Below are 25,311 nucleotides of genomic sequence, written 5' to 3'. Positions count from 1 at the left end.
CCGGGGGATGGGCGGCGCCGCGGGAACCGAGGCCCAGGCCCGCGGCCCGAGCGCACCCCGAGGCCGCCCGCAGGCACCGCCCACCGCCGGGGCTCGCTTCCGGCCGCGCGCAGTTCTGGGGACCTTGCGGTCGCCAAGGAGGGGCAGTCAGGCCTCGGAAAGGTCACCGTCAGCCACCCGGCGAGTCCCTTCGGCAGCCCCGGCGCCCGTCCGAGGCCAACCAGGAAGGACGCCCGTTTCTGCCCTGGCGGCAGCTCAGCCCCGGGCCGGCTCGCCGCGTGTCCCCGGGAGCCCGAGCCGGGTCAGCTGGGTGGAGAGAGGCACTGGGGGGCGGGGAGGCACACCGGCCCGGCTGCTCTGCCGCGGGAAGTGAAACCGCCGCAAGCAGCAGCAGCAGGTGCCTGCGGCCGGGAGCGCCCCGAGCGCGTGGAAGCCCGAGGCTCCAGGCCAGAGCTACTTGGCTTCTGGAAACTCCCGGTCAGGCCAACGTCACTGAAAGTAGTTGGGCGAATACTGTGTGCGCTTTCTTGGCTACGCTTGCAAATTTCAAGTGCTCGTGACATCGAGACGCTCGCAAGACTTGAGGGCGCCTTTCCTCTGGGACCCCTTCTCCACAGCATGCGCCTGCCACACGCTTGTCAGATTTCAGAAGAGCTTAATGCATTTTCCCGAATCACCTGAGTGACTGAAGCTAGTGGCCTAAGGGGCCCTCTTGTCCCTGGAACAAAGTGCTGTCTGGAGATCTCCGGACTTGACTAATGGCACAGGCTGCGTGGCTCTGAGGTTGGGTTCTGCAGACAGGTGAATCCTGAGGCCAGGCCTCACGATGTCCCAGTGTCTCAGCTCACACTCAGCGCCATGTCTGCTCCCTCCTCAACAGCTCGCATCTGCCCTGCCTCTCAAACAGCTACGGAAGTCAGCTGAGCACCTGTTAGGATACAGCAGTTAGGCTGCAAAGGGCTCGTGTATGTGCACAGCCCATGTCTTAGCCACTCAGAGTGATGGCAACATTGAACCCAAGCCTCCCACAGAGCATCGTTCCCCAGCCCGGCTCCGTGTGCAGTCAAACTCAGGAGAACTTGCACCGACGTCAACCAGAAACACACCTTTGTGCTTATTTGAAAACTGAAAACATGAACTCATTCAGTGAACGAGCATGAATGGCAACCCGGTATAGCCCCTACCATTTTCTATGTGTGGCCTTGGGTATTATTTGCCCTACGCCTGATTTCCCACATATAAAGTGGCATAATAAAACAGTCACTTGACGGGGCTGTGAGGGTTCATGAGCTCATTCAGTACCATGCTGACTTTTATTATTATATATGCCCCACCCTGGATGAGCTTCTGGATGGTCTACACAGGAGGCTTGGATGATTTTATTTATAGTAGTGATGTTTACAGTGAATTTATGGTGATAAAATTACTAAGAGTTTCTTTTAAAAACCCATGTGTTAGGACTGTGAAAATAACACTGTCTCTACTTTTTAACTTTTTTTTTTTTTAAAGATTTTATTTATTTATTTGACAGAGATAGAGACAGCCAGCGAGAGAGGGAACACAAGCAGGGGGAGTGGGAGAGGAAGAAGCAGGCCCACAGCAGAGGAGCCTGACGTGGGGCTCGATCCCATAATGCCGGGATCACGCCCTGAGCCGAAGGCAGACGCTTAACCGCTGTGCCACCCAGGCGCCCCTACTTTTTAACTTTTATGTAGGACTAACTGCTAATTTCTGCAGTGTTCTGATTTGAATTTAGCATTTAGTGGTAAATAAAGTAGGTAGCTGGAAAGTTCCTGGACCAACATCTTGATTTCAAGACATCTTTTCCTAAGAGTAAAGGTAAACATTGTCCAACCCCCCCCCCATCAATTCCACACAGAAACAATGGATCCAAACACCAGTTTTTAGACAAGCCTCTGGCTTCAACGAACAGTTCATTCTCAGGTCTTGGAGGCAGTTGGGTCGACATCTAGAGCGAGACCTCATGGACGATGGGGACATCTAGAGGCTCTTGTGAAAACTACAGCCCGCCATGATTCCTTAGCAAGCAAAGACCGCTCCATGCTACCACGTTTATATCCTCTGGGAGCTTGTAAGAAATTCAATCTCAGGCCTCACACCTACTCAATCAAAACCTGCACTTTAACAAAGCCTAAGAGAAAACAGGCACACAGCACCTATACACCTACACAAGCTTTGCCACAGACATCTTCCCGACCTGGCTGAAGGCAGGCCGAACTCCCTCTGTCCTGAAAACAATCTTTGCGTAAAAACCAAGCCTTTATCTCCAATTAAACTTGGCTTGTAAAAAGCAAACTCTGGAAACATAACATCAATGTTTCACAGCTCATCTCTACACTGGTGGCTCCTCTGTTTCACGTTTATACTAAGAAGCAACTGAAACGAGACACAGTGGACTCAGAGCGTCCTTTCAGGAGACAGGGCGCGCCTGATGGAAACCCTCCCGTGTTTCCTGCGGCCCTGAAGGGATGCAACAGGGCACAGGCCCAGGATGCTGTGTACACGTCAGGCCTGGATCCCTCTCCCCTTCTTCCACGTAGGCTCTGCCTACCTCCACCCTCCTGACCCCCCCGTGATTCATTCCTGCTCCTCTTTCTACTGTCATTCATCGGCATCATTCCTGACACACTTGGCGCTTCAGTTCCCTTCTGCTGGGACGGTTAGTTCTCTGGAGGGGATTCCCAAAACCCAAATGTCTACCGGAGACCCAACACTTCATGAACCCTCCCTACTCCCAGCTGCCTTTCTCAAGCTTTAATACCAGTCCTTCTGACATGCTTGCGAAGCAAACAAAGCCGGAGTCGTACCTGAAAAAGGATCACAGGTGAGTCAGTGAAGAAACAGGAGGCTGCGGCCTCCCGCCGGTATCCAAGGGCACGGGACAGAAAGGTGGCGTCAGCAAAACATGCGGCAAGCCAAGTACAATCTTAAGTCGGCTTCATTGTCTAGTTGAGGTTTATGGTGCTGGATTTCTATTTCAAAAGTTAAAAATCTGGCTGTCCGAAGAATAATAATCAGGGCCCTTGTCTCCTCCGTGCCTGTAAAGTACTGTGCCGACAACAAGTTCCTGAGGGTTTGTAACGCTTTACTTCCAAAGAAGCTGCAGGAATGGGCTGAACTACTAAGAATACAAAAAGCACCTAAGAATTATCCAATGGAAACTTCTGGTAGAGTCACAACCTGGGATGGGCCTTTTGGAGGCTAGTGAGTAAGTGCAAAGGTCTTACTCATCAGATACCATGAAACAGTCCCTGTGCAGGTTTAAGTGGGCGCAGAAGGGTCATCTTTTTCTGTCCCTTAATGAAACAGACAGGAAATTGGAATAGAGAATACTGAAAATAGCTTGGAAGAAGGAAAAAAAAGGTAAGAGGAAAAGATGATACATCGATACTTATTAAAATCTTTATTCATTTTCTTTTTTTCTTTTTCAGAATTGAAACCCATAGAACACATTAGAAATTTCGGTGCACATCTGTCCTGTTTGGTGTCTTACCAAGCCCAACCTCCTGCCTTGCGACAGCTCGAGAGAAAATCCTTGGCAGATCAAAACAGAGGGTAGTGGTTCCTATGCCTCCCTTTCAAGCAAATAAATTAGCTTCCCAGTAAGTTATTCCCAGCTCCCCCCCCCCACATCTTGTATTGGTGAGTAACACCTTAGTTCCTTAAAAACCTGTGGCAGTGGAGTACCCAGCCCCTGACTCTCCAACCCAGATGGGAGGCACCGAAGGGAGAGAAACTGGCCTTCTCCTGGACGACAGGCTTCACGGAGTCAGGTCTGTCTGGCTCCCTCGTGTGCCTAGCCACGGCTGGCTCACCAGAGCTGCCCAGCAGGCGCCGGCTGAATGGTCTTTATGTCACTTCGGGGCCCCTTGCAGAGACCGAGGAGAGACCCTTTCAGTAGCTTCAAGTTCTTCAGCAACATAAGTCAGTGTTTCCCTGTGTCAAAATAAATACTTTTCTTGCTACGATACAGATACGACTATATACATACATATGCCTTTACTCATGTTTCCTGAAGCTCGAGCTCACTCCCTGACAGATGCGGTTGTATTGCCACCGAGCTGTGGTCACTTACTGGTCAGATGAGACGACAGGGACACTGAGAATGGACGCTGAACGAATATGGTGGACGGGAAGGGAAAGTCAAAAGGCTTTTCTTTTCTTTCTTTTTTTTTTTTTAAGGAAAAGAAAAGATGAATTCCTTTAGGAGAACGTGTTAAGTGACACTGAAAAATTGCCACATATGGGATTCATCTTTCCCCAAATAATATGCCATGGGTGTACCTGAATTCTTCCATTTCCTCCTTAAATTTCATTTGCTCTATTAGTCCTGAGTGCAATAGGGAGAAATGCCTTATTAATACATTATCGAACAATACTCTGAGCAAATCACAGATCCTGTCTATTAAAATTTGTTTTGCACAGAAAATTATTTACACCCAAACCCACAATATAGCCTCATATTAAAGAACAATTTAGAATAGAACTTCTATACCATATTTTCCCACTCGAACTCTGGAATAAATGTATTTAAGAAGTGGGAGGACGTAAGGAAATGGCAGTCAGTTCTGATTTTCCTGGCTGGATAATATTAAATGTATCCACCTCCACCTTTAGATGTTGGTTAGGCAAACCCAACCTAGAGCTGACCAAGAATCCTTCTAGTGACTTGTCTGAGTATAATAGTGCTAAAGAAACCACAAAGAGGGTATGGGGACAAAACTTTAAAAAAGAAAAAAAACGTAGCCTCTTTTTCAAACAGAATTTGGTTTTTGTTAATTTCGGGGCTATAAGCTTTTGGTTGGTTTTCTCTAAGATTTGCCTAGACTTAGCTTACTCCAATCCCAATTAGAACGTAAATCTGGGGCGCCTGGGTGGCACAGCGGTTAAGCGCCTGCCTTCGGCTCAGGGCGTGATCCCGGCGTTATGGGATCGAGCCTCACATCAGGCTCCTCTGCTATGAGCCTGCTTCTTCCTCTCCCACTCCCCCTGCTTGTGTTCCCTCTCTCGCTGGCTGTCTCTATCACTGTCAAAAAAAAAAAATCTTTAAAAAAAAAAAAAAAAAACAACGTAAATCTATGTTCCAAGAGTCCTATGACCCCACCCTATCAGTGTATGACTTGAACCGCAAGAGATCTGAACACCTCTTAAGATCATGAATTTTAAAACAGCAGGGAACAGAATGAAATTATATATTTTCTGCAATGTTTTGAAAAAAGGATGAGACATTCCCTCCTGCTTGTTTCCTTAGCAGTATCTTCTGCCTTCAATATTATGAATGAAGCTCCCAGCTCGAGAACAATTCTTACTCATTCCACTGCGGCATACCACAGGCGCTGCAGGCCTGCAAGAACACCGGTCCATCATGTAGCTGAACTAACATCCACCCAGGCGAGCGCGCCGCCTCCTGCCCGCTGTCTCCCTCCAGCCAGATCCCTGACGCTCTGGGCGAGCATTCACGGTATTGTCAAGCTCACCTGGGAATTCCACTTGACGCACACAGTACATGGCCTTAATATTGGAATCTAAGGCCTCCTTTTGTTAACACGGTTTCAGTGTTTTGTGCTAATACCTTCTTAGATTCAATACCTTCTTTCATAACTCAACCCATTCTTGTGGATGTCTCAAAATCTACATACACAGTACAAAAGCACCCTGACCTCAAGCTGTTGTTAACAGTTACAGGTTACTCAGCTGTCTTTCAATGCAAGAAAATGAGGACTTAGATTCTAACCTGTTTTGAAAGGGCGGCTGCCCCACACTGGTCTCTAATGGCTGGCATCACATTTGCTCCCCACCCCATTTAATCATGAGCCTCTCCACCGGACAGGAGTGCAAGGCTGGACCGGCGCCCAGACAGGATGCAGGAGCGAGGGGTCCCCAGGGAGCGGGCACACCGGGCCTGTCCTCGGGCCCCGTGTTGGACGGCAATGGCTCACAGGTCCGACAGGCTCTGCTGGGACACCGACCGAACGGAGCCCAGGCTTTGGCCCCTGACACTTGCGAGCGCTGCCAGGATAGGGACACCCGCGCTCCTCCACCGGTTCCACACGCCCGACGAAATTAAATGAGGAAATTAGGGCTGGACATAAATCAGAATCTTAAGGCTCTTCCTGGTCACCTCCTTCATTTTGAGGCTCAGAGAGCTTCAGCGCGTTGTTCCCAGTCGTCAGCAGGGCCCACATCACAGGGCAGGTCCCGCTGCAGAACGCGCGGGCGGCCGAGCAAGGGGCTGGCTTTTCCCATGAGAAAGGCACAGACGCCACTGCCAATCTCCTGGGACGAGCAGCTTCCATGAGCAAATGCCTTGAAGGCTGAGGTGGAAATTCATTTCAGATGAGAAAACAAGATGGCAGAGATCGCAGGCAACTTAGCTCCTACTCAAGGTATCAGCTCAGTTTGCTTTGTTAATTCAGAAGGGCTTTGCCGGCTTTGGGCAAAAGGGAAAAAGAAAAGTCCCCATGAGAGAATCCTGCCTGGACGGTCTGGGGCTAACTGGAACACAACGTGAGCACGCAGATCTCACTGAGGTTCAAGTCCTGTTTGCCTTTCCACACCCGCAGAACGGGCCCCGGATGGTTCCGGTGCCGCCTCCCTCCCTCCTCTAAGAGCCTGAAAAGCACTACCAGCCAACGGCTTCAGAGCCCAAGCACCTTCCCTGCTTTCGTCTGTCCCACGAATCCCACCCAAACACGTACCCCTTCCGGCAGAGCGGGCTGCTTCGGCTCCAGAGAAGGCTGGGCTCTCCTGGCTGCCACTCCTCGGGAGGCAAAGTCCCAGCTGGACTAGTCCCGGTTAAAAAGGACTCAAGAGATGGCCGAGTGTTTTCAGAAACTCCATGGGGGTGGAGAAAGGATTCTAAGGATGAACTCAAGCTACACGCTCCAGAACCAAACCCAGCCTTAAGCTACCCAAACGTGACACCGCTCTCTGTCCTGTGGCGCGAGTTAGGACTGACCCACCAGGAGGCCCGGCGCAGGGGCTGGGGGGGCCGGGGTGTCGGGTGGTTCCGCAGGAACCCTCCTGTGGTCTGAAACCTGTAGTCTTTGCTTTCGTTTCTCCCACAGAAATCGCCCAAGGAATCCAAGGCCTCCCTGTCCCCTGTCACCAGAGCTTGCTGCCGGCCGTGCCGAGCCACCGCATACCGTTCGGAAGTGATTGTGCTGTTTCTCTAGCTTTGTAAAAAGTAGTTTTGCTTATTTTGTGGTGCGGATTACAAGTGGGAGAGAGGCATCCTGTCTTCCACCAGCACGGCGTCCGGCCCGAACTGGTCCGTGCACTGCTTCACGGTGGCCAGGACGCTCAGCAGCCGCTGCTCCGCGGCGTCCAGGTGAGGCTCGGACAGCACGGGGGAGATGGGGTCATGGGCCGTGGCGGACTGTAAGGCAGACTTCAGCACGCCATTCTTCAGGTAGTTCAGTCTGTTCCAGGTCGACACCCGAATGCTGGAAGAGAGTGTTTTAAGGGAGGTTACGTGAAACCTCTTACTATCAAGAGGAGTTTGAAGACTGCTGGGCAGGCAGAAGTCAAATCATTATGTAAAATGTTTCAGCTGAAAAAAAATCTGTTTCTGAAGAACCTCTACATTATGAAAAAGTTACATTACCAAATTTTGGTATTTTTTTCTAAGTAAATAATCAGAGGTATATGCAAAGACTCACACATGTTCATTCCAATGTGTAAATAAACTTGTAAGAGTAAAAATGGGACACAGTCTGAACGTTCAACTACTGGGAAGCAGTTAAATGTATGGCTTATCCATTCAGGGGATACCATGCAGCCGTCAAAAAGTTTTGAAAATTTAGTGGCTTGAAAAATGCCCGTGATATAATATTGGGTGGGGGAAAAAAGTTGCCGGGGAAAAAAGTTTTAGTCAAATCTGTAGGGAAAGAAAATGTGTGTGCGTGTACAAACACACACACACACAAACACACACACACAGACATACGCACATGATTACAACGAAGTCACTATGATGTTAACAGGAGTTACCCTTATATCTTAATGGGTAGTTTCAATTTTCTTCTTTTTGTGGTTCTGAATGTAAAAAATTCCTATGATTAATATTATAATTGAGTTATAGCATCAATATTATGATGCTACCCACTTCCTGTGGGTAACATGGGAATCACGAGGTAGACACAGAAGTCTGACTCCGCGAGAGGCGGCGGGTCCTGCAACTATTTAAAAAGGAAGAGTGGGGGAGCCTGGGTGGCACAGTGGTTGAACGTCTGCCTTCGGCTCAGGGCGTGATCCCGGCGTTATGGGATCGAGCCCCACATCAGGCTCCTCTGCTATGAGCCTGCTTCTTCCTCTCCCACTCCCCCTGCTTGTGTTCCCTTTCTCACTGGCTGTCTCTATCTCTGTCAAATAAATAAATAAACTCTTTAAAAAAAAAAATAAAAAAATAAAAAGGAAGAGTGACCTTTGGACAAAGCACGGAAGGGGCGGACAAGCACAGAGGCGGTGGGACTCTGCTATTCTCAAGTCCACGACCAGAGCCCAGAGCATCAGATCTCCCCTGGGTGACTCAGGCACTGCTCGACTGCCTCTCGGCCCCCGATTCACTCCCCGTACGTGTATGCGCTGCTCTCATGCGGAGAAGTCCTTGAAGCATCTCTCCGTGGAGCTTTCTCCGCAGACGTCACTGCAGGGATACTGCAGACACTTCTGGCTGCTGCACAAGCAGCTCAGGAGCTGGGGGAGGGGGTCGTCAGACGGCGCTCAGCCCCGGCCACACTGCCAGCATGAGCAGGCCCTCCTGACACGGAAACCCAAGCCGCGAGTGCAGGCCCACGCTCATGCCCTGCCGGCAGCCCCAGTGGCTTTTCCCGAGCAGTCCCTCCCTCCGTGATGCCCTGACTCCAGGTGCAAGTCAGTGCCTCAACTTGCACCCCGGAGGGCTGCTTCCTGCTCGCCCAGGGCCTGCGAACTAGCCAATGTCTCTGCTGTCCCATGGACTGAACCATCCTTCTCCAGAGAGGTCCACACCCTAGCCTTGGGGACAGGGTTTCCTTCCAAGTTTGTCCTTCCTTCAGTCTTCTCCCCCAGCCCTAAAAAGTTTCCTTTCATAGTTCACACTTGTGTCAGAGCTGCTTTATACTCAACTTTCCCGTTTAACCTACTGCGTCTTTTCCAGCTTCTGACTGAACCAGGTGGATAACACAATATTACTACAAAAACATCTTCCTTCAAAGATGTGGTTTTTGATTGGCTGTACTACTGCCTATTAATGAAAACAGTTAAGGGGTGCTTGGGTCAACTCTTCGTGCAGAATATTGTACTGCTGCTATTAAAAAAAGAGACAAGAGAAACAGCCCGGCTGCCAGGAGGGCGGCTGGATGTGACCTGAGTGTCTCGGGCAGTTACCCGGCAGGACGCGGTGCTGTTTCCCTGTGGCTGAGCAAGGCGCAAGCCGGCTGATTCTTCATGCTCTCCTTCAAATTTATACCAGCAATAATGCCCTGAAAAGGAGCTCCTTAGAGCCTGGTCTTTATCTCATTTTGATTTATGTCTTAATTTCTAATTTCTTTGTTTTCTAATACAGACTTTACAAAAATACAGGACTAAATGCTCTGAAAAAGTTACATTTGGCTTACACAATTTCAAACTGAGATCTGCAAACCACAGGCTGTCTGAGGTAGGGAGTGAGAGGACTTCAAACCCCAAGGTAAACGCGGTACAGGGACACAGACTGTACGAGAGTTCTGGCAGGGAGAGGATCATATCCTGATATGGAAACAAATACGAATGTGTATTACTGAACAGACTGAAAATTTCTCTTCATACAAAATTTGAAATGAATTTTGAGCTCCAGGGGTTCTGGGCTGGAAAAGCATGAAAAGCACTTGCTCACGTCTTAGGAAGTTTTAAGGCCCAGGAAACGGATGTATTGTTACAAGAGCCGGGAAAGGAAGACGACACAGGCCGATATATCTGCTGTGCGGAACTTACATGCAACACTGATAGAGGGGGGCAAGAATGCTTCTCTCGTCCAGCGACGGGTTTCCAAAGCTGAAAATTAAATTAAAACTTAGTGAATGACTTAGTGGCACTGGTTGCCTTCTGAGCATCAAAGCACGAGCAAATTCTCTAAGACGACCCAAATGCGATCCCAGATAATTTCATGCTCCTACGGCTCAAATCATTTAAATTAAAAATAAACGGGCCATAACCAATCAGACACAGGATTCCTAATAGTCTGTACTGCGGTATCAAACAACAAACGCCCTCATTTACAGGCCTCCTGTCTCCTGCCGGCTACGGCAGGTGAAGCATAACCACAGAACGTGGTGTGGAGCCCACGGACCAAAGGGAGGACCCGAAGACCTGGAGGGGTTTTTTGTGGCAGGGGAGAAATAAAGGTTATTCACACGGTCCCACTAACATGCAGATGGTCGTCACTTGTAACAAGTTACACTTGTTCTGCTGGAAATCACTAATCAGAAAAGAGAAGGATCATCCTAGCCCTACAAGCAAGTATATGGCCAGATTCAAACCGGACAAACGGCTCACGGAGGCTGAGAAAACGGTGATTCCAAGCAGCTGTAAAAATGACCTTAGCAGTAATTCAGAGTTACACGAGGGGAACTGGTTCTGGAAAAACTCTCAACTTTCTACTCCTCTCCTGGAAGCTCACGTTCATAGCTGGAAGGTCTGGGAGCCCTGAGCACAGCGCAAGCCCTCAGCTAATAAACAGCAAACACGACCATTTCCACGTGTATTTCCGCAGTGCCCACGATCATTAAACACACACACACACAAGATCACATTTATAAGTCAAGGTAAAGGTTTTCGGGAGCGTATATAGCACTGGCCTCTCCCTGCTCTGCTGTGTCTGCCGGCCCCACTTTCTGCAGGTGTCACCCCCTTTCACGGAGCACGAGGCACCAGGGCTCAGGGTAACATGGGGGCACTATCAGCAAGTGTCGCTCGTGCGTTCTTCACTGAGGACCCGTGTCTCAGGTTATTCTCAGCAACCAACGTTAGTGGTAGTGACCTAGAGCCTGGACAACTCTGGGCTCCAAGGAAGTATTCTATTTAGCAAACGCTTATTAAATGTAACTAAAAGTACAGTACTGAATCAGGCACCACGGAGAAGGCAGGGGGCGCACTGAAAATATAATATGCTCTTCAAAGAGCCCACCCCTAAAAAATTTAGGACCATTCATTTATTCAAGATAAATAAGACTGTCTTAATCGAGATAAAAGTAACTTGTTTTTATATATCAAAAGAAACTGCTCTTCTCATGATCATAAAAAGTCTGGGCCTAGGCCGCCAAAAATATAGCAAAACATCCTATCAAACAAAGTAATTTTTTAAATTGCGTGAACCTTTGGATAGAATCAATTTAACAGGAATTAAATTTCATGTTCTATTAAATGTGTATTTCTCAAGATCCTAGACATCATAGGCAAGGAAGAATGACATAGGTAGCAATACATCAAAGATCTTGGCATCCAGCTGTCGGTGTTGAGAATCAGAGTCTTGAATTCCTCGGAAAAAATCCCACTTCTCCATTTTTTAAAGTCCTCAGAAACCTGAGGGCAGAGGGAATGTGAACCCTGAAGAGGATGGAAGGATGGGTGCCAAAAACAAAGACCCTGACCAGAAATGGGAAGGACACCTTCTGTCAACTGTGTCCTGGACATTTCCTGGGATACTCTAGAAAACGTCCTTCTTGTATACACAGAAAGCCCTGAAGAACAAGGATGGCCCTGTGGTCCTACCTTTTGGCATTATCGAGAAGGATGAGCATACTAGCGCCTTCGTCATCTTGAAAACTCTCGTAGTGGTGGCGGTCAGCATTGCCAATCAGGTAATCAAAGACGGCGGTGTCAATGATGTCCAAGAGGCGGGGGCCAGAGTCATAGGGGGATGTTTTCTTCACAGCATCGCAGTAGCTCTCGTCGTACTCCCACCTGGAGGCAAGGGGCACCACCAGGGTTACTGAGTGCCAGCACTGTACCTGGCGTGGTTTTGTCTTGAGAGAGAGAGAGAGAGAACGCAAGCAGGGGGCAGGGGCAGAGGGAGAGAGAGAATCTCCAGCAGACTCTGCGCCCACCGTGGAGCCCTACATGGGGCTCAATCTCACGACCCTGAGATCACGACCTGAGCTGAAATCAAGAGTTGGATGCTTCAAAGACGGAGCCACCCAGGTGCCCTGTAGCTGGCCCTGTTTAAATCACAGAGAAGAGCGTCCCTGCCTGGAAGGTCTGCCCCCCAAGTGGTGGCTCACGGGAGCACTCACCTGGCCAGTTTGCCCTCGCGGTAAGTCCTGCCCCACGGGTGTCGGTGTTTCTGCAGAGGCCACACATCTGGAAGCCAAAGTGTGACAGATCCCTCCATCGTGTCTCCGTCAGCACAAGCTGGCTCTGTTTCTCGGCAGTAATAACACTTCCCATAGAAGCAAGTGTTATTTCCTATGGGAGAGAAAGGAGCCAAATACACTTAAGGAAGAAAGGAAGACTCCGAATTCTCCCCAACAATGTAGAAGGGAGCAGCTGAGAGAGCAGATACTGTGAAGACAATGATCCTGAATGATAGTTAAACATTTATTTTCTACACAGGTCATAAAAAAGCACACAGTGAAAAAAAAAAACGTCAAAGGGCAGGAAAGGAAGTATATGAAAGTCTCCTTGCCCTCGGGGCCCTGCTACCCAGTCCCCCTCCCTGGGGTCAAGGGGCGTCACCGCTGTTTTTCTGAACTCACTCTAAGTAAAGGAAAATCATGCCATCTCCTCTTCTGTCAGGACCGACACTTTGGCCGGAGTGCCCGGGGGAGGGAGGGTGGACCCATCCAGGGACAGGCTCCGGGCCGGGAATGTGGGTACTTGGGGGTGGGGTGGGGTGTCAAGCAGATAAATAAATACAACAAGGATAATGGGAACAAGGTTTCTCACAGATGGAGACGGGAGATTAACACACGGAAAGGGAGAAAGCCAAAGTAAATCTTGTGGTGTTGAATTAGAACTGGACTGGAGCTATCGGTCAGAACAGAGATATAGAAAAAGATACAGGTGTGTGTGTGTGTACACAGCTTTCCTCCTTCCGTCCCTCAAGAGAGCTTGGAAACAATGGCAACCAGGCAGTAATGGCAATAGACACCCGGCACTCACGTATTAGTTTCTAAATATCATTTTACTACTATATTAAAAGGATCCAGGGCTCCTTGGAGAAACGAGTTACTCTAGGGCTGGGGCAGAGAAAGCACAAGATGAGCCTGGGCCCTACTGCTATGCCAGGGTAAGGAAGCCCTCAGAGAATGATGGGGACATTGCAAAGGACCTGCCAGACAGTGTGCAGGCATTCCCGCTGTCAAATCTGGGACAGCATGAGCATCGAATAAATAACAGCAAATCATAACTGAGTAAGTTAAGAGTCTGAGAGTTCACAGTGACATAAACAAACAACTAAGTAAATGTGGGTCATAGGGGGTTCTGCCCTTTAATAGAAAGGTGACTATTAAGTCTAGAAGGAACAATAAAATTAGCAAATAACTATTTGACAACCATGACAGTAGTAACTGATTCAGGCAAGAGTTATCGATGAATGCTAAAACTGGTGGGTAAAAGCTTGATGCAGACGGAGTATTCACATAGTTCTAGACTATCTCACTACAAAGTACTTCGTTAATAAAATTCTTATTAACTGGACACTGGAGAAACCTTACAGGGACCTACCATCTTAAGCACGGGAAACAAGTTAACATCACCAGTAATGGGACACGGCAACAATCTCCATCGTGTGCCTCCGGACAGGATGTACCGAGAAGAGCACAACAGCTTCCCGTCAGCATTTTTAAATCACGAGGAGATGTCAGGCACACTCAAATAAAGAGATACTCTATAAAGTAACCGACCCGCACTCTTACCGAATGTCAAGGTCATGAAAAAATAAGGAGAGTGAGGAATTGTTCCAGACCGACAGAGGCTAAGACGACATGACAACGAACACATGTGATCCTAGACTGAGTTCTGGACTTCGACAGGGCATTACAGGGACAAGTGGCAAGTGAACAGGGTCTGTGGGTTAGACGCTGGTGCCGCAGCAGCGTGCGTGTTGCTGGTGATCGCTGGATGCGGCTGCGTAGGCGAGGGTCCTGGTGGTTAGGAAGTCCTGACGTCTTCACGTCGCACGCTATTCTCAAATGGTCTGAAAGCGTTAACGATGAACGAATCTGGGGGACTCTGGACCATCTCTGTGACTTTTATACAAATCCAAAATTATCTCAAAATGAAAAGTTTAAAAAACAAAAACGATCTAAAAGGTAAGTAATGCCTTCTCGGTGCTCCATCCCTATTAAATACAGCCATCAGATGCGCTGATCTCCTGCCTGTAAACCCCTCACATACTCCTTTAATGACTGTTACGTGCTCATGCACATGTGTCCCTGAAGAGACAAGCAGCCCTCAAGCCTTAGTATTTCCAACCCCTGGCACAGCATACACTCCACACCCACCCTCGAAGCTGATTCTATCACTCTATCTTAAAAACGTTTCTAGGTAAAGAATATTTGAACTGATCAACAATATATATAATGTTTATAATTATAAAAATAAAAAACTTACAAATTTAACTTGATCCCATCAGAAATACCAACAGATCTTTTAAAGGGTAACCGGATTTTTTTTTTTAGTATTTTATTTATTTACTTGAGAGAAAGAGCAAGTGAGAAAGAGCATGAGCTGGCGGGGGGGGGGGGGGGGGGGGGGGGGGGGGGGCGGGCAAAGGGAGAAGCAGACTCCCTGCTGAGCAGGAAGCCTGACTTGGGGCTTGATGCCAGGACTGTGAGATCAGGATCTGAGCCGAAGGCAGACGCTTAACCGACTGAGCCCCCCAGGCGTCCCTGGATAAGATGATTTTTAAGGTCATAAGGAAAAAGAAAGAACTGCTAGCAATCTCTTAAAATAATAGCAAAGAGAGGGGACTAAGCTTACCAGGTATAAAACATAGATCAACTCATGACCAGATACGAGCAGAACAGAAAATCCAGAAACTAAAACACATAGAAATGAAAATTTATTTCAGTGGGAAAAAATCCCCAACCAGCTGGAGCCATACTTCATTCCACACGCTAGGATAAATTCTAAAACTATGTCAAAAACCTAGATGTGAAAACTAAAACTATAAAAGTACTTGAAATAAAAAAGGTGAAATTCTTCCATAATCTCCAAGTGAACAAGGCTATGATTCACAATCAGAAAATCTCTAAGAAAAGATAGAGCAATTACATTAAAAACAAACAAAAATGCCTATAAGGCAAAAAAAAAACCACAAAAAAAACCCCCAACCCCCCCCCAAACCATAAGCAAAATCAAAAGAAATTAAAGAACTGGAAAAAAATATTTATATCACAAAGGACTACCCTCCCTGTGTATGAGCTCTGTCTCTACTGAGAAGACTAGGGGCAGAGCTGAAAATGAACAAAGGATACACAAAGACAGGTGAAAGAAAATACAAATGGCTCTTAAATAAAAAGCTGCTACATGTGAAACAGACAAAAGCCAAAGTTTGTAAACACACTGCTGGTGATGCTGGCGGAACAGAGGCATTCTCACAAGTCACTACTGGGAACGTAAACTGGTTCAACATCTATGTAAGAGTACATGTGCCCTTTGATCCACTGCTTTCACTTCTGGATATATCTGATCATGTGTGAATTAACATATGTACAAGTTAATTCTGGGCAACACTGGTTATAAAAAAAAGGACTGGAACTTGTATGTCTAGAGGTCTGGTTAAATGAATTATGGTAGACCCATGCGACACAGCACTTTGCAGCTGGTAACACAACAAAAGAATGAAGCAGCTCTTTATGTGATAATCGATTCCCAAGATCTATTAGGTAAAGGATATATTAGGTAAAAGCATAAGATGCAGAAGTATGTACAGTGTGACATATGTTTTATAGAATGGCAGTTAAATAAAAATGTATATTCCTATTTTGTACAAAAAGGACATAAAGAAATTACCAAGAGACGACCACTGGGAGGAAGGAAAACGAATGGAGGGATGAAAGGAAAACTTTTCATTGCAATCTTTCTAACATTTTCTTAAAATTTTTGAGTTATGTGAATGTATTATTGATTCAAAAAACAATAAAAAAACAAAGCAAAATACTGCTTGGTGTAGGATGCCTGCCGCCCACCTGACAAAATCCAAACTCCTGAGTTTGGTAAGACCCTTCATAAGTGAATGGAGTATGTGTACTGGTTGAGTGGGAAGTAGGGTCAGGTTTCTGGGGTTAAAATCGGCACCATCAACAGTCATTAGACATAAGACGCTGGGCATGTGAGCTTACCTCTCAAAGCTTTCTCTGTAAAATGGACACCAGTCCCCTACCACTGAAGAGTAAACGAGATAGATAATCCACAGTAATGCCCAGCACAAAGCCTGACACACTGTCCAAGACCAATCAATGCCAGCTATTTATTATTAATCATCTTGTTCCCATCTCTTTCCAGACTTCAATATCCCCATTTATCTAGGCTCTGAATCTTTTATTATTTCCTGGATTTTGTAACTTTTATAACTGGCTTTCTGATCACCTTGGTCTCCGTGCTCTCCTTGGACGAACTACCACCTCCAATAACCAAATCTAAACCTCGAGCCCACGCTTCTCTCTTGAACTGGAGACCAAGTCTAAAGCACCTAAATGACTCGTCAACATTTATTCCGGATGCTCCTGTCAAGGTAAGATTCTGTGGCCAATTCCGCTGTGCAGAACTGCGTTCTTGGACACCAGCTCTGTATCCTACAATTCAACTCAATTCTGACACTGTCTTACCCAGAGATGGGATCAGATTCCACAGGGTAAAGGCTCAGTCCTTTACTGTGCTCCAATTCACATGCCAGCTGCAAGTCTGGGTTCCGTCACCTGCGCTTCTGACTGGCTTATAAATCAGAGGCTTTCACGAGCCCCATCCTGGGGTTTGATTAATTTGCTAGGGCAGAAGAATATGCAATGGGGAAAGGACCATCTCTTCCGTAAATGCTGCTGGGAACACTGGACAGCCACACGCAGAGGAATGAAACTGGGCCGCTATCTCATACCATACACAAACATTAACTCAAAATGGACTGAAGACCTGAATGTAAGACCTGAAACCGTAAAACTCCCACAAGAACACACAGGCAGTAAGCTCCCTGACATCAGTCTGGGTGATGAGGTGAGGATTTTTTGGGTGTGATACCACGAGCAAAAGCAACAAAAGTGAAAATGAACAAGCAGGACTACATCAAACTAAAAAGCTTCTGCACAGCCAAAGAAACCATCAACAAAATGAAAAGGGGCTAGTACCCAAAATATATAAATTCACACAACTCAATAACAAAAAAAATCTGATTAAAAAATGAGCAGAAGATCTGAATAGACCATCTTTCCAGAAAACATACAAGCAGCCAATAGGTACATGAAAGATGTTCCATCACTGGTCATCAGAGAAATGCAAATCAAAACCACACCGAGACACCATCAAACAGACAAATAAAAACTGTTGGTGAGCAGGTGGAGAAAAGGGAAGCCTGTGTACCACTGGTGGGAATGTGAGCGGCGCAGCCACTGAGGGTCAACACGACGGAGGTTCCTCAAAAAGCTAAAAAGTGGAACTACCATATGATCCAGCAATTCTACTTTTGAGTATCTGAAGNAATGTGAGCGGCGCAGCCACTGAGGGTCAACACGACGGAGGTTCCTCAAAAAGCTAAAAAGTGGAACTACCACATGATCCAGCAATTCAACTTTTGAGTATCTGAAAAAANATTCTACTTTTGAGTATCTGAAGAAAAAAAAAGAAAGAAAACACTAACTTTAAAAGATCCCTGCACCTCCACGTTCACCACAGCATTACTTACAATCGCCAAGACATGAAACAACCTAAGTGTCCGCCGATGCGTGAGGGAAGAAGATGGCTACAGATGCCCAACGGAATATTACTCCACCACAAGGAAGACTGAAATCTTGCCATTTGCAACAACATGGATGGACGCTGAGGGCGCTATGCTAAATGAAACAAGTCAGATAGAGAAAGACGAATACCATATGTTCTCACTTACATGCAGAATCAAAAAACAAAACAAAACAAAATCCAAAACCAAGTTTGTAGATACAGAAAACAGACTGGTAGCTGCCAGAGGTGGGCAAGATGGATGAAGGGGTCAAAGGCACAAACTTGCAGTACTAAGATAAATATGTCCGGAGATGTAAAGTATAGCATGGCCGCCTGTAGTTAATAATACTACAATGAAAGCTGCTAAGTGAATAGATCTTGAGTTCTCATCACAAGGGAAAGATTCCGTAACTATGTATACTGATGGACGTTAACCAGACATTGTGGTGATCATTTCACAATACATAAAATTCCAAGTCATTACGATGCATACAACTAATGTTGTACATCAATCATACCTCGGTAAAAAAAATGGCTGGGGAGGCTCACAGGATANCTGGGGAGGCTCACAGGACTCAGGAAACCAGTTTACTCACTAGATTACTGGTTTATTACAAAGGATACGTCTCGAAAGCCCGATGAAGAGATACACAGGGCAAGGTCCCAGACCAAGGAGCTTCTGTCCTCATGGAGCTTGGGGCCTGGCCAGTGGCACATGGAAGCATCCTGGTTCACCAGCCTGGAAACTCTCAAACCCCATACTATTGGGGTTTACGTGGAGGCTTTCTCACATAGGCATGATCTATTATTAACTCTATTCTCAATCCCTCTCCCCTCTCTGGAGAATGGGCGGCGGGAAGCTGAAAATTCCAAGCTTCCAACTATGGCTTGTCTTCCTGGTGACCGGCCCACCTGGAGTCACATCATTAGAACAGGAGATACCACTCTTTGTGCTCTTATGGCTTAGGAATTTACCAGGGTTTTACGAGCTGTGTCAGGCACCGGGGGTGGCAGAGACCAACATAGATATTTCTTGTTATTTCACACAAGGAAACAAAATGTCCAAACGTGATTCGTGATCTTTCTCGTCTTCATACACGCCTAAGAGCGCGAACAGCTTTGTTACACACTGAGTCATCAAGCCAGGACTGGGGAGTCATTCTTAATTTCTTCCTTCTCTCTGTTGTCCCTCTCAGCCCAAATGTTCACCAGTTCGCTCCATTCTATCTGCTGAGTGTCTCTTACCACTTCTGATCTGCTGTCCTTGCTCAAGCTGTGACTCGCCCTGCGCAGGCGGTGAGCACAGCGGCTGCCATGTGCTCCCAGCTCTCACCTCACCCCCTTCCCAGGGCAGCCTCCACGATGCTGCTGCGGCCGGTTTTCCAGAATTCCAATCTGATTTTCCCGTGCTCCAGCTCCTCTTTTTTTCTGTCTAAGGAAAGAGTCTCCCGGTGCAGTACGAGGCCCATCAGTGACACCGTCCTGACCACCTCCCTTCACTTCGACTCAGCTACACAGTCCCCTGAGCTTGCCACAGGCTTCTCGTGCTTTTCAGCACCCTTGTCTACGTGCTGCCCTCGCCTGAAGCAGGGCTATATCAGGGAAACTGTGCACTGGATGGGAACAAAATTACATTCTTATTTTCATTAACTTTTTTCTTTTTTTTTTTTTTTTTAAGATTTATTTATTTGAGAGAGAGAGCCCACGAGCGTGCGAGTTAGGAGAGGGGCAGAACGAGAGGAAGAGAGAGTCTTAAGCAGACTCTGTGATGAGTGTGGAGCCCAACACGGGACTTGATCCCACGACCCTGAGATCACGACCTGAGCTGAAACCAAGAGTGGGATGCTTAACTGACTGAGCCACCCAGGCGCCCCTTTATTTTCATTAACTTCTCTCTGAAACAGCATTCCTTCAATTACGATAGTAGGAAGCAAACCATGGTGGTATTAGCATTACCTGTGACTTTCCACCAGAAGAAACCACAGACTTTTCACATGGTATTAGCATTGTTGCAGACATTGCAAAGTATCACTAATACTCAGTCTGAGATTATGACAGTTACTGGATCACTGCTAGATCTGTTATTTAATGTGTTAAATAATAACAGAGCACATGCTAGTATATTGCAACCTTTGAATTTCTGATAACAAAACTAGATTTCAATATTATTGGGTTCATTTGTAAGTCTATGTATTCGAATGTATGTATTTAAAAACACTACTGTGAGGAGAGATCCTCAAGCTTCTCTAGCATGCCAGGAGTCAACAGTACAAAAAAGGTTAAGAGTCTAGACACCTAGGATGTTCTTTCCCACTGTACCTCCCTGGGGGATAGCTATTCTCCCTTTAACCCTGGATGAAATACCACCTTCACTAAGGAACCATCACCCTGACCCACACGTCTCCCCGTCCCAACCATGCCGTCACAGGCCCTCTGGACATGTCTGGCTTCCCCATCAGATGAAGCTCCTCGGAGGCAGGGAGATGTCGTTATTTCTGGATATTCAGCACCTAGTTCAGAGCCTACCACACAGATGTGGAATGAAATTTTGTTAGAAGAATTTTGTTGGAAGAATATACAAGAATATAAGCAGATGAAATATGTGAGAGTCTGAAAGTCCAGGTCTGAATCCTGGCTAAGAGTTAGTAGCTATGTGACTCAGGACAGTCCTCCAACTCTTCTGAGCCTCTTTCTTAGAATAAAATGTGGGTAAATCTCCCTTACTTACAGACCTCTTTTGTCAAGAGGATCAAAGTAAGGTAATTGTGTGAAAGTGCCTTGTCAAGTTGCAAGGGTTACGCAGAAGTTTGTTATTATATCAAGTTATCTAGTAACATATTTTGAAAAACTGTGCTAAGGTCAGCTCATTATTTAAAACCTATCTCCAGTGCAATCCCTCTATCTGCCTGAATGTTTGTGTGCCCCCAAATTCAGATGTTGAACCCCTAATCCCAGTGTGGTGGTATCTGGAGGTGGGACTTTTGGGAGAAGCCCTCAGGATGGGATTAGTGCCCTTCTAAGAAGAGACAGGAACGACGATTCCTCTCATTCTCTCTCTGCCGTGTGAGGACACAGCAAGACAGCAGCGACTGTAAACCAGCAGGAGGGTCCTCACCACCACCCTGATCTCGGAATTCCCGCCTCCAGCACTGTGAGGAATAAGTCTCCACCTTTTAAGCCATTTCGTCCATGATGTCTTGTGACGTCAGCCCCCACTAAGACATTGCCCTGTGCTGCAGGCTGTATCCAGAAGCTCATTCCCCAACTGTACCAATCCTGTGTACTTCCAAGTCTTTAGGCCCTCGTTCCTGTTATGACGTCCTATTATATCGCCTCACGCCCTTTCCTCTTTGCTGCCTGAGTAGCTCTTACTGATTCTTCAATACTCAGTCTAGTTGCTAACAGTCTCCTCTACAAACCTTTCCCTGCCCTCTCCACCCCCCACACCTGGCATCACGTATGAGAGTTAACCTTCTGTGAGTCTCCAGAGAGTGGGGACTCTGGCCTATTCTTCCTGACCTCCTCTCATCCATCAGGAATTCATGTCTGCCTGAGCATACAGCCGGACAAGCAGAAGTGATTAGAAAACATACGAAACAAATCAGTGACACCGTCCGCTTTGGGTCATTTGTAAGAAGAGCCTTAGCCTTGCAGGTTTAAATTCTGAAAGATGACTCTGTCACAAGTCCTTTAAATATTCAATTTCACCTCATTTCAAATATGAATCCATTCATTCTAGCAAAGCAATGTGAAATTCATCTGGCAATGTCTGTTTCCACAGTCATATCATAATGCAGAGCACTGTCATTGAGAATGTCACCACAATGAGGTTGAGACAAAGAGACCACAGCACCTCTGGCTTCTTTCCATTCTCACTGTGCCCACGAGGAGAAGAGGAGTAAGAAGTTTAGCTCAGATGCCTTACCTCAGAGTGAGAGAACAGAGCACAGAGGCCAGAGGGATCAGAGTCAGGTCAATGCACAGTGGGTTACAGACTGACCCTTGCAGGGTAGCAAAAGGCAGTGGTGATCTTCCAGGCCCAAACCCAACCCCGCAAGGGCATTTCTGACGCTCTTGCAGCACTACCTTACAGTTCCCTCAATTCTAAGGAGATAGTTCCCAAGAAATTACACGTATACGAAAAAACCACCAAGTCAATGATATACATACAGTAACGGATTCAGGCCAAAATCTGAGTTTGAGATTTACTTTAAGATCAGGCAGAAGGAAGGGCACCTGGGTGGCTCAGTCGGTTAAGCAGCTGCCTTCGGCTCAGGTCATGATCCCAGGGTTCTGGGATCGAGTCCTGCTCAGCTGGAAGCCTCCTTCTGCCCCTCCCCCCTGCTCATGCTTGCTCTCTTGCTTAAATAAATAAAGAAAACCTTAAAAAAAAGAGATCAGGCAGAAGGAAATGAAGTTGTTACCTACTTACACTATCAGTAAATGACCTCACTTCCTAACTTCACAGACACAACCAAGTACATGTTGGGGAAAACTTTCACTTTCTGGCCACCTACCATTAGATCCATTTCCCCCCAGCAGCTTGAAAACAAGTGGCCCGATTTGCTTTTGTATTCCCTTGAGTTCTTCAATTCTTAGAAGTCACAAACCAGCTTGCTCGATGATGTCCCGCTTAACTTATTAACTATTCCCCTATTTCAACGTCCTCTATAATCTTACCTACGGTTAGGAAGGTGCTCAAGAGCTGCTCCGTGGCAACGGGCTTGATCTCTGTCCGTAGATTAACAAATCTGCCAACCACCAAGGGGGCTCGGCGGAAACCCAGAATCCTGGTTTGGGAGGTTGAAGAACAGAAGAGAAAAATCTTTGGGGGGTGTATTTTATGAAGTAGTCTTGGAAAAGATATTGCTGACTGGTAAGTATATTTACGTACATTTATATTTATACATACTTTAAAGATTTTATTTTTTTTTTAAGTAATCTCTACACCCAACGTGGGGCTTGAACTCACAACCCCGAGATCAAGACTCTCATGCTCTACTGACTGAGCCAGCCCAGCACCCCTGCAGGTAAATATATTTTAAAGGTACCTATACTTAAGAGTTTAGTATCAAGATGTATGTAATTTATTTTAATATGAGCTTCTGCAAAAAGGATAAGGCAAATCTAGCAAAATGTGAGCAACTGCTGAATCTGGGGAATGGGTATACGGGTAGATAAACCATTCTAATTTGTTAGAAATTTTTCATAGGAAAACTTTTAAATAAATTTTAACAAAGCATTAAAAAAATGGGCTTAAGCCCATATATGGGTTCAAAGCTTTGGATAAAACAGCACATTGGCAGAAAACCATATAGATTAATCTAAAAGGATAAACCCACAGGACAACTATATACAGATATATTTGAAGATACTTCTCTGTAATGGTCTAAAAGTACAACCTTACGGTTGAGCAAAATAATTTTTTAACAAATGAAATTTCCTGGCTAAAAAATACACACTCACTGAAGAAAAACTGGAGCGGCAGGATTTGGAACAAACAAAAGTTATGATGAAGAAAATTAAGATCGTCCATAATTCCACCGCCCAGAAATAAGTACTGACATTTTGTCATATGAGCATTTTTTCCTTTACATATATATATAAACACACATATATATAAACACAGCACACAACTGAGATCATTCTATATGTAGTTTTGTATCCTGCTTTTCACTCATCATTATATTATGACCTTTTTTTCATGTCATGATAAAACCTTTCAAAACAGCTGCATAAAGAAATAATCCATTGTTCAGGGCTGACTATCTTAAACTCAGTCTTCGAAAAGCCACAAAAGCAAGTAGATCAACAGATGGGTCAAAATAACATAAAAATCGAGAGAATCTCCCGAGGCCAGAGAAGGTGGTTAAGTCCCAATGTAATGGAGAAACAGCAACCCACAGCAGAAAAGGATCAGGGCTGTGGACGGCAAAGAGAGCTGGCAAATCCTTTTTCTCCTCACTGACCACCGCCAGGCCAAAGACCAGCAGCCTGTGTAGGCTGAGGGGCCACGTAACGGCGGCACTTGAGCTTGGCTGGGTGGCAGTTAACAAAGCGGGTAGGGGGCCTGGCTAGAGAAGAACTTTCAGACTTTGAGGTAGGGAAGGACTCTGAAACACAAGACCCCCCAGAGCACAAGTCATGAACTGAAACATTAGTATATTTAATTAACATCAATGGGAGTGATTTCTGTACACAGACTACTTCACTTTAAGTTAACGAACAGCTGTTGTGTTGTGAAAAGATAAGGAGATGTTAAATTTTGCTAATAATAACTGGGGAAAAACAAACAGCAATAAAAATAAGTTACCATTTTACACAGATTAACTCAAACTCGTGTGTGGGTAATATGAACTATTGGTATAGACGGGAAAATGACCTTCATGCACTGCCGGTGGCCGTCAATTGGGAAACAGGGTTTGGGAATGAAGAAAACAGGGAAACCAATGAGCTCTTGGAAAGACTGATTCTAGCACGCTTTTAAGTGAGGAGCAGGACTCACCCAATTCTCTGCCCCTAGGTCTTAAAAGAGGCAGTGAAAATTCATGGTATTGTGAACAAACGTTTATTTAACCTTTTCCATTATCAATTGGATATTTAGACTGCTACTATTTTTTCACTACTGAAAATGCTACAGCAAAGATCCCGGATATATGTAACTTTGCATTTCATTATTTCTCCAGGGTACTTCCTAGAAGTATCTTCCTAGAAATATCTTAGATATTTTAGATATTAGATATGAGGAAGTTACTCATCCAAAGGATAGGAGCATTCAGGTTTCCGATACATGATGCCAGAATTCTTAAAAAGAAAAATTGAACCGATTAACAATGCCACAAGCTGCATCGGAATCTCAATGCATTCCTGCCAATAAAATACTATCTCTCTCTCTCTCTTTTTTTTTAATCCTGGCCATTTTCAGCAGAAGAAAATAATATCTCATTGTTTCAACTGGATTTGTTGTTGTTGTTACTGGTGAGGATGAAGCCCCTGCCATATTTATTAGCAACTGATCATTTCTACTCAGTCAACTGTGTCCTTAGATCATTTTCTATTAAAGTCTAGCATATATACAGATTTGAATAAACATTTATACATTAAGGTGGTTAATGCCTGGATTATATTAGATTCAAGTATTTTCTCCTAGTTTGCTTTTAAATTTGATGTTTCCTGACGTAGGAGTTAATTGTATTTAGCTGAGTCTACTGAATAGCTTTTCCTTTGCAATTTTTCAATTATTGCTTTTATGCCTAGAAAATCCTTCCTAATCCAGAAAAAGACAAAAGTCACCTTTATTTTCTTCTGGTTTCCTTTATATATTCATTTAACAAATACTGTGAATATTTCTTTTAAAGTCTGTCAATACGCCCTGATGAAGGAGCTGCTTGGAAGAGC

At 45.9% G+C, this 25,311-nt stretch overlaps 1 protein-coding gene across 6 annotated transcripts in view; it reads right to left on the bottom strand.

The window, feature by feature from the left end:
- Positions 1 to 3,409: 3,409 nt before the first annotated feature.
- FAM20B (FAM20B glycosaminoglycan xylosylkinase) overlaps positions 3,410 to 25,311 on the bottom strand; it is a 41,309-nt gene continuing 19,407 nt past the window's right edge. For 5 of the 6 annotated variants that reach the window (XM_034666779.1, XM_019796361.2, XM_002916187.4 and 2 more), the window contains exons 4-8: positions 22,594 to 22,703; positions 12,273 to 12,444; positions 11,752 to 11,943; positions 9,976 to 10,035; positions 3,410 to 7,466 (exon numbers count right to left, since the gene is read on the bottom strand). In XM_034666779.1, coding sequence (XP_034522670.1) covers positions 7,235 to 7,466; positions 9,976 to 10,035; positions 11,752 to 11,943; positions 12,273 to 12,444; positions 22,594 to 22,703 — 766 coding nt within the window. In that variant the 3' untranslated portion in view covers positions 3,410 to 7,234. The remainder of the gene's footprint in view (positions 7,467 to 9,975; positions 10,036 to 11,751; positions 11,944 to 12,272; positions 12,445 to 22,593; positions 22,704 to 25,311) is intronic. The other variant, XR_004627263.1, reaches the window with a different exon arrangement.

Source organism: Ailuropoda melanoleuca, chromosome 8 (assembly GCF_002007445.2).
Source record: "Ailuropoda melanoleuca isolate Jingjing chromosome 8, ASM200744v2, whole genome shotgun sequence".
NCBI lineage: Eukaryota > Metazoa > Chordata > Mammalia > Carnivora > Ursidae > Ailuropoda > Ailuropoda melanoleuca.
Note: the sequence above shows the minus strand (reverse complement) of the source record. Positions and strands in the feature narration are given on the sequence as shown.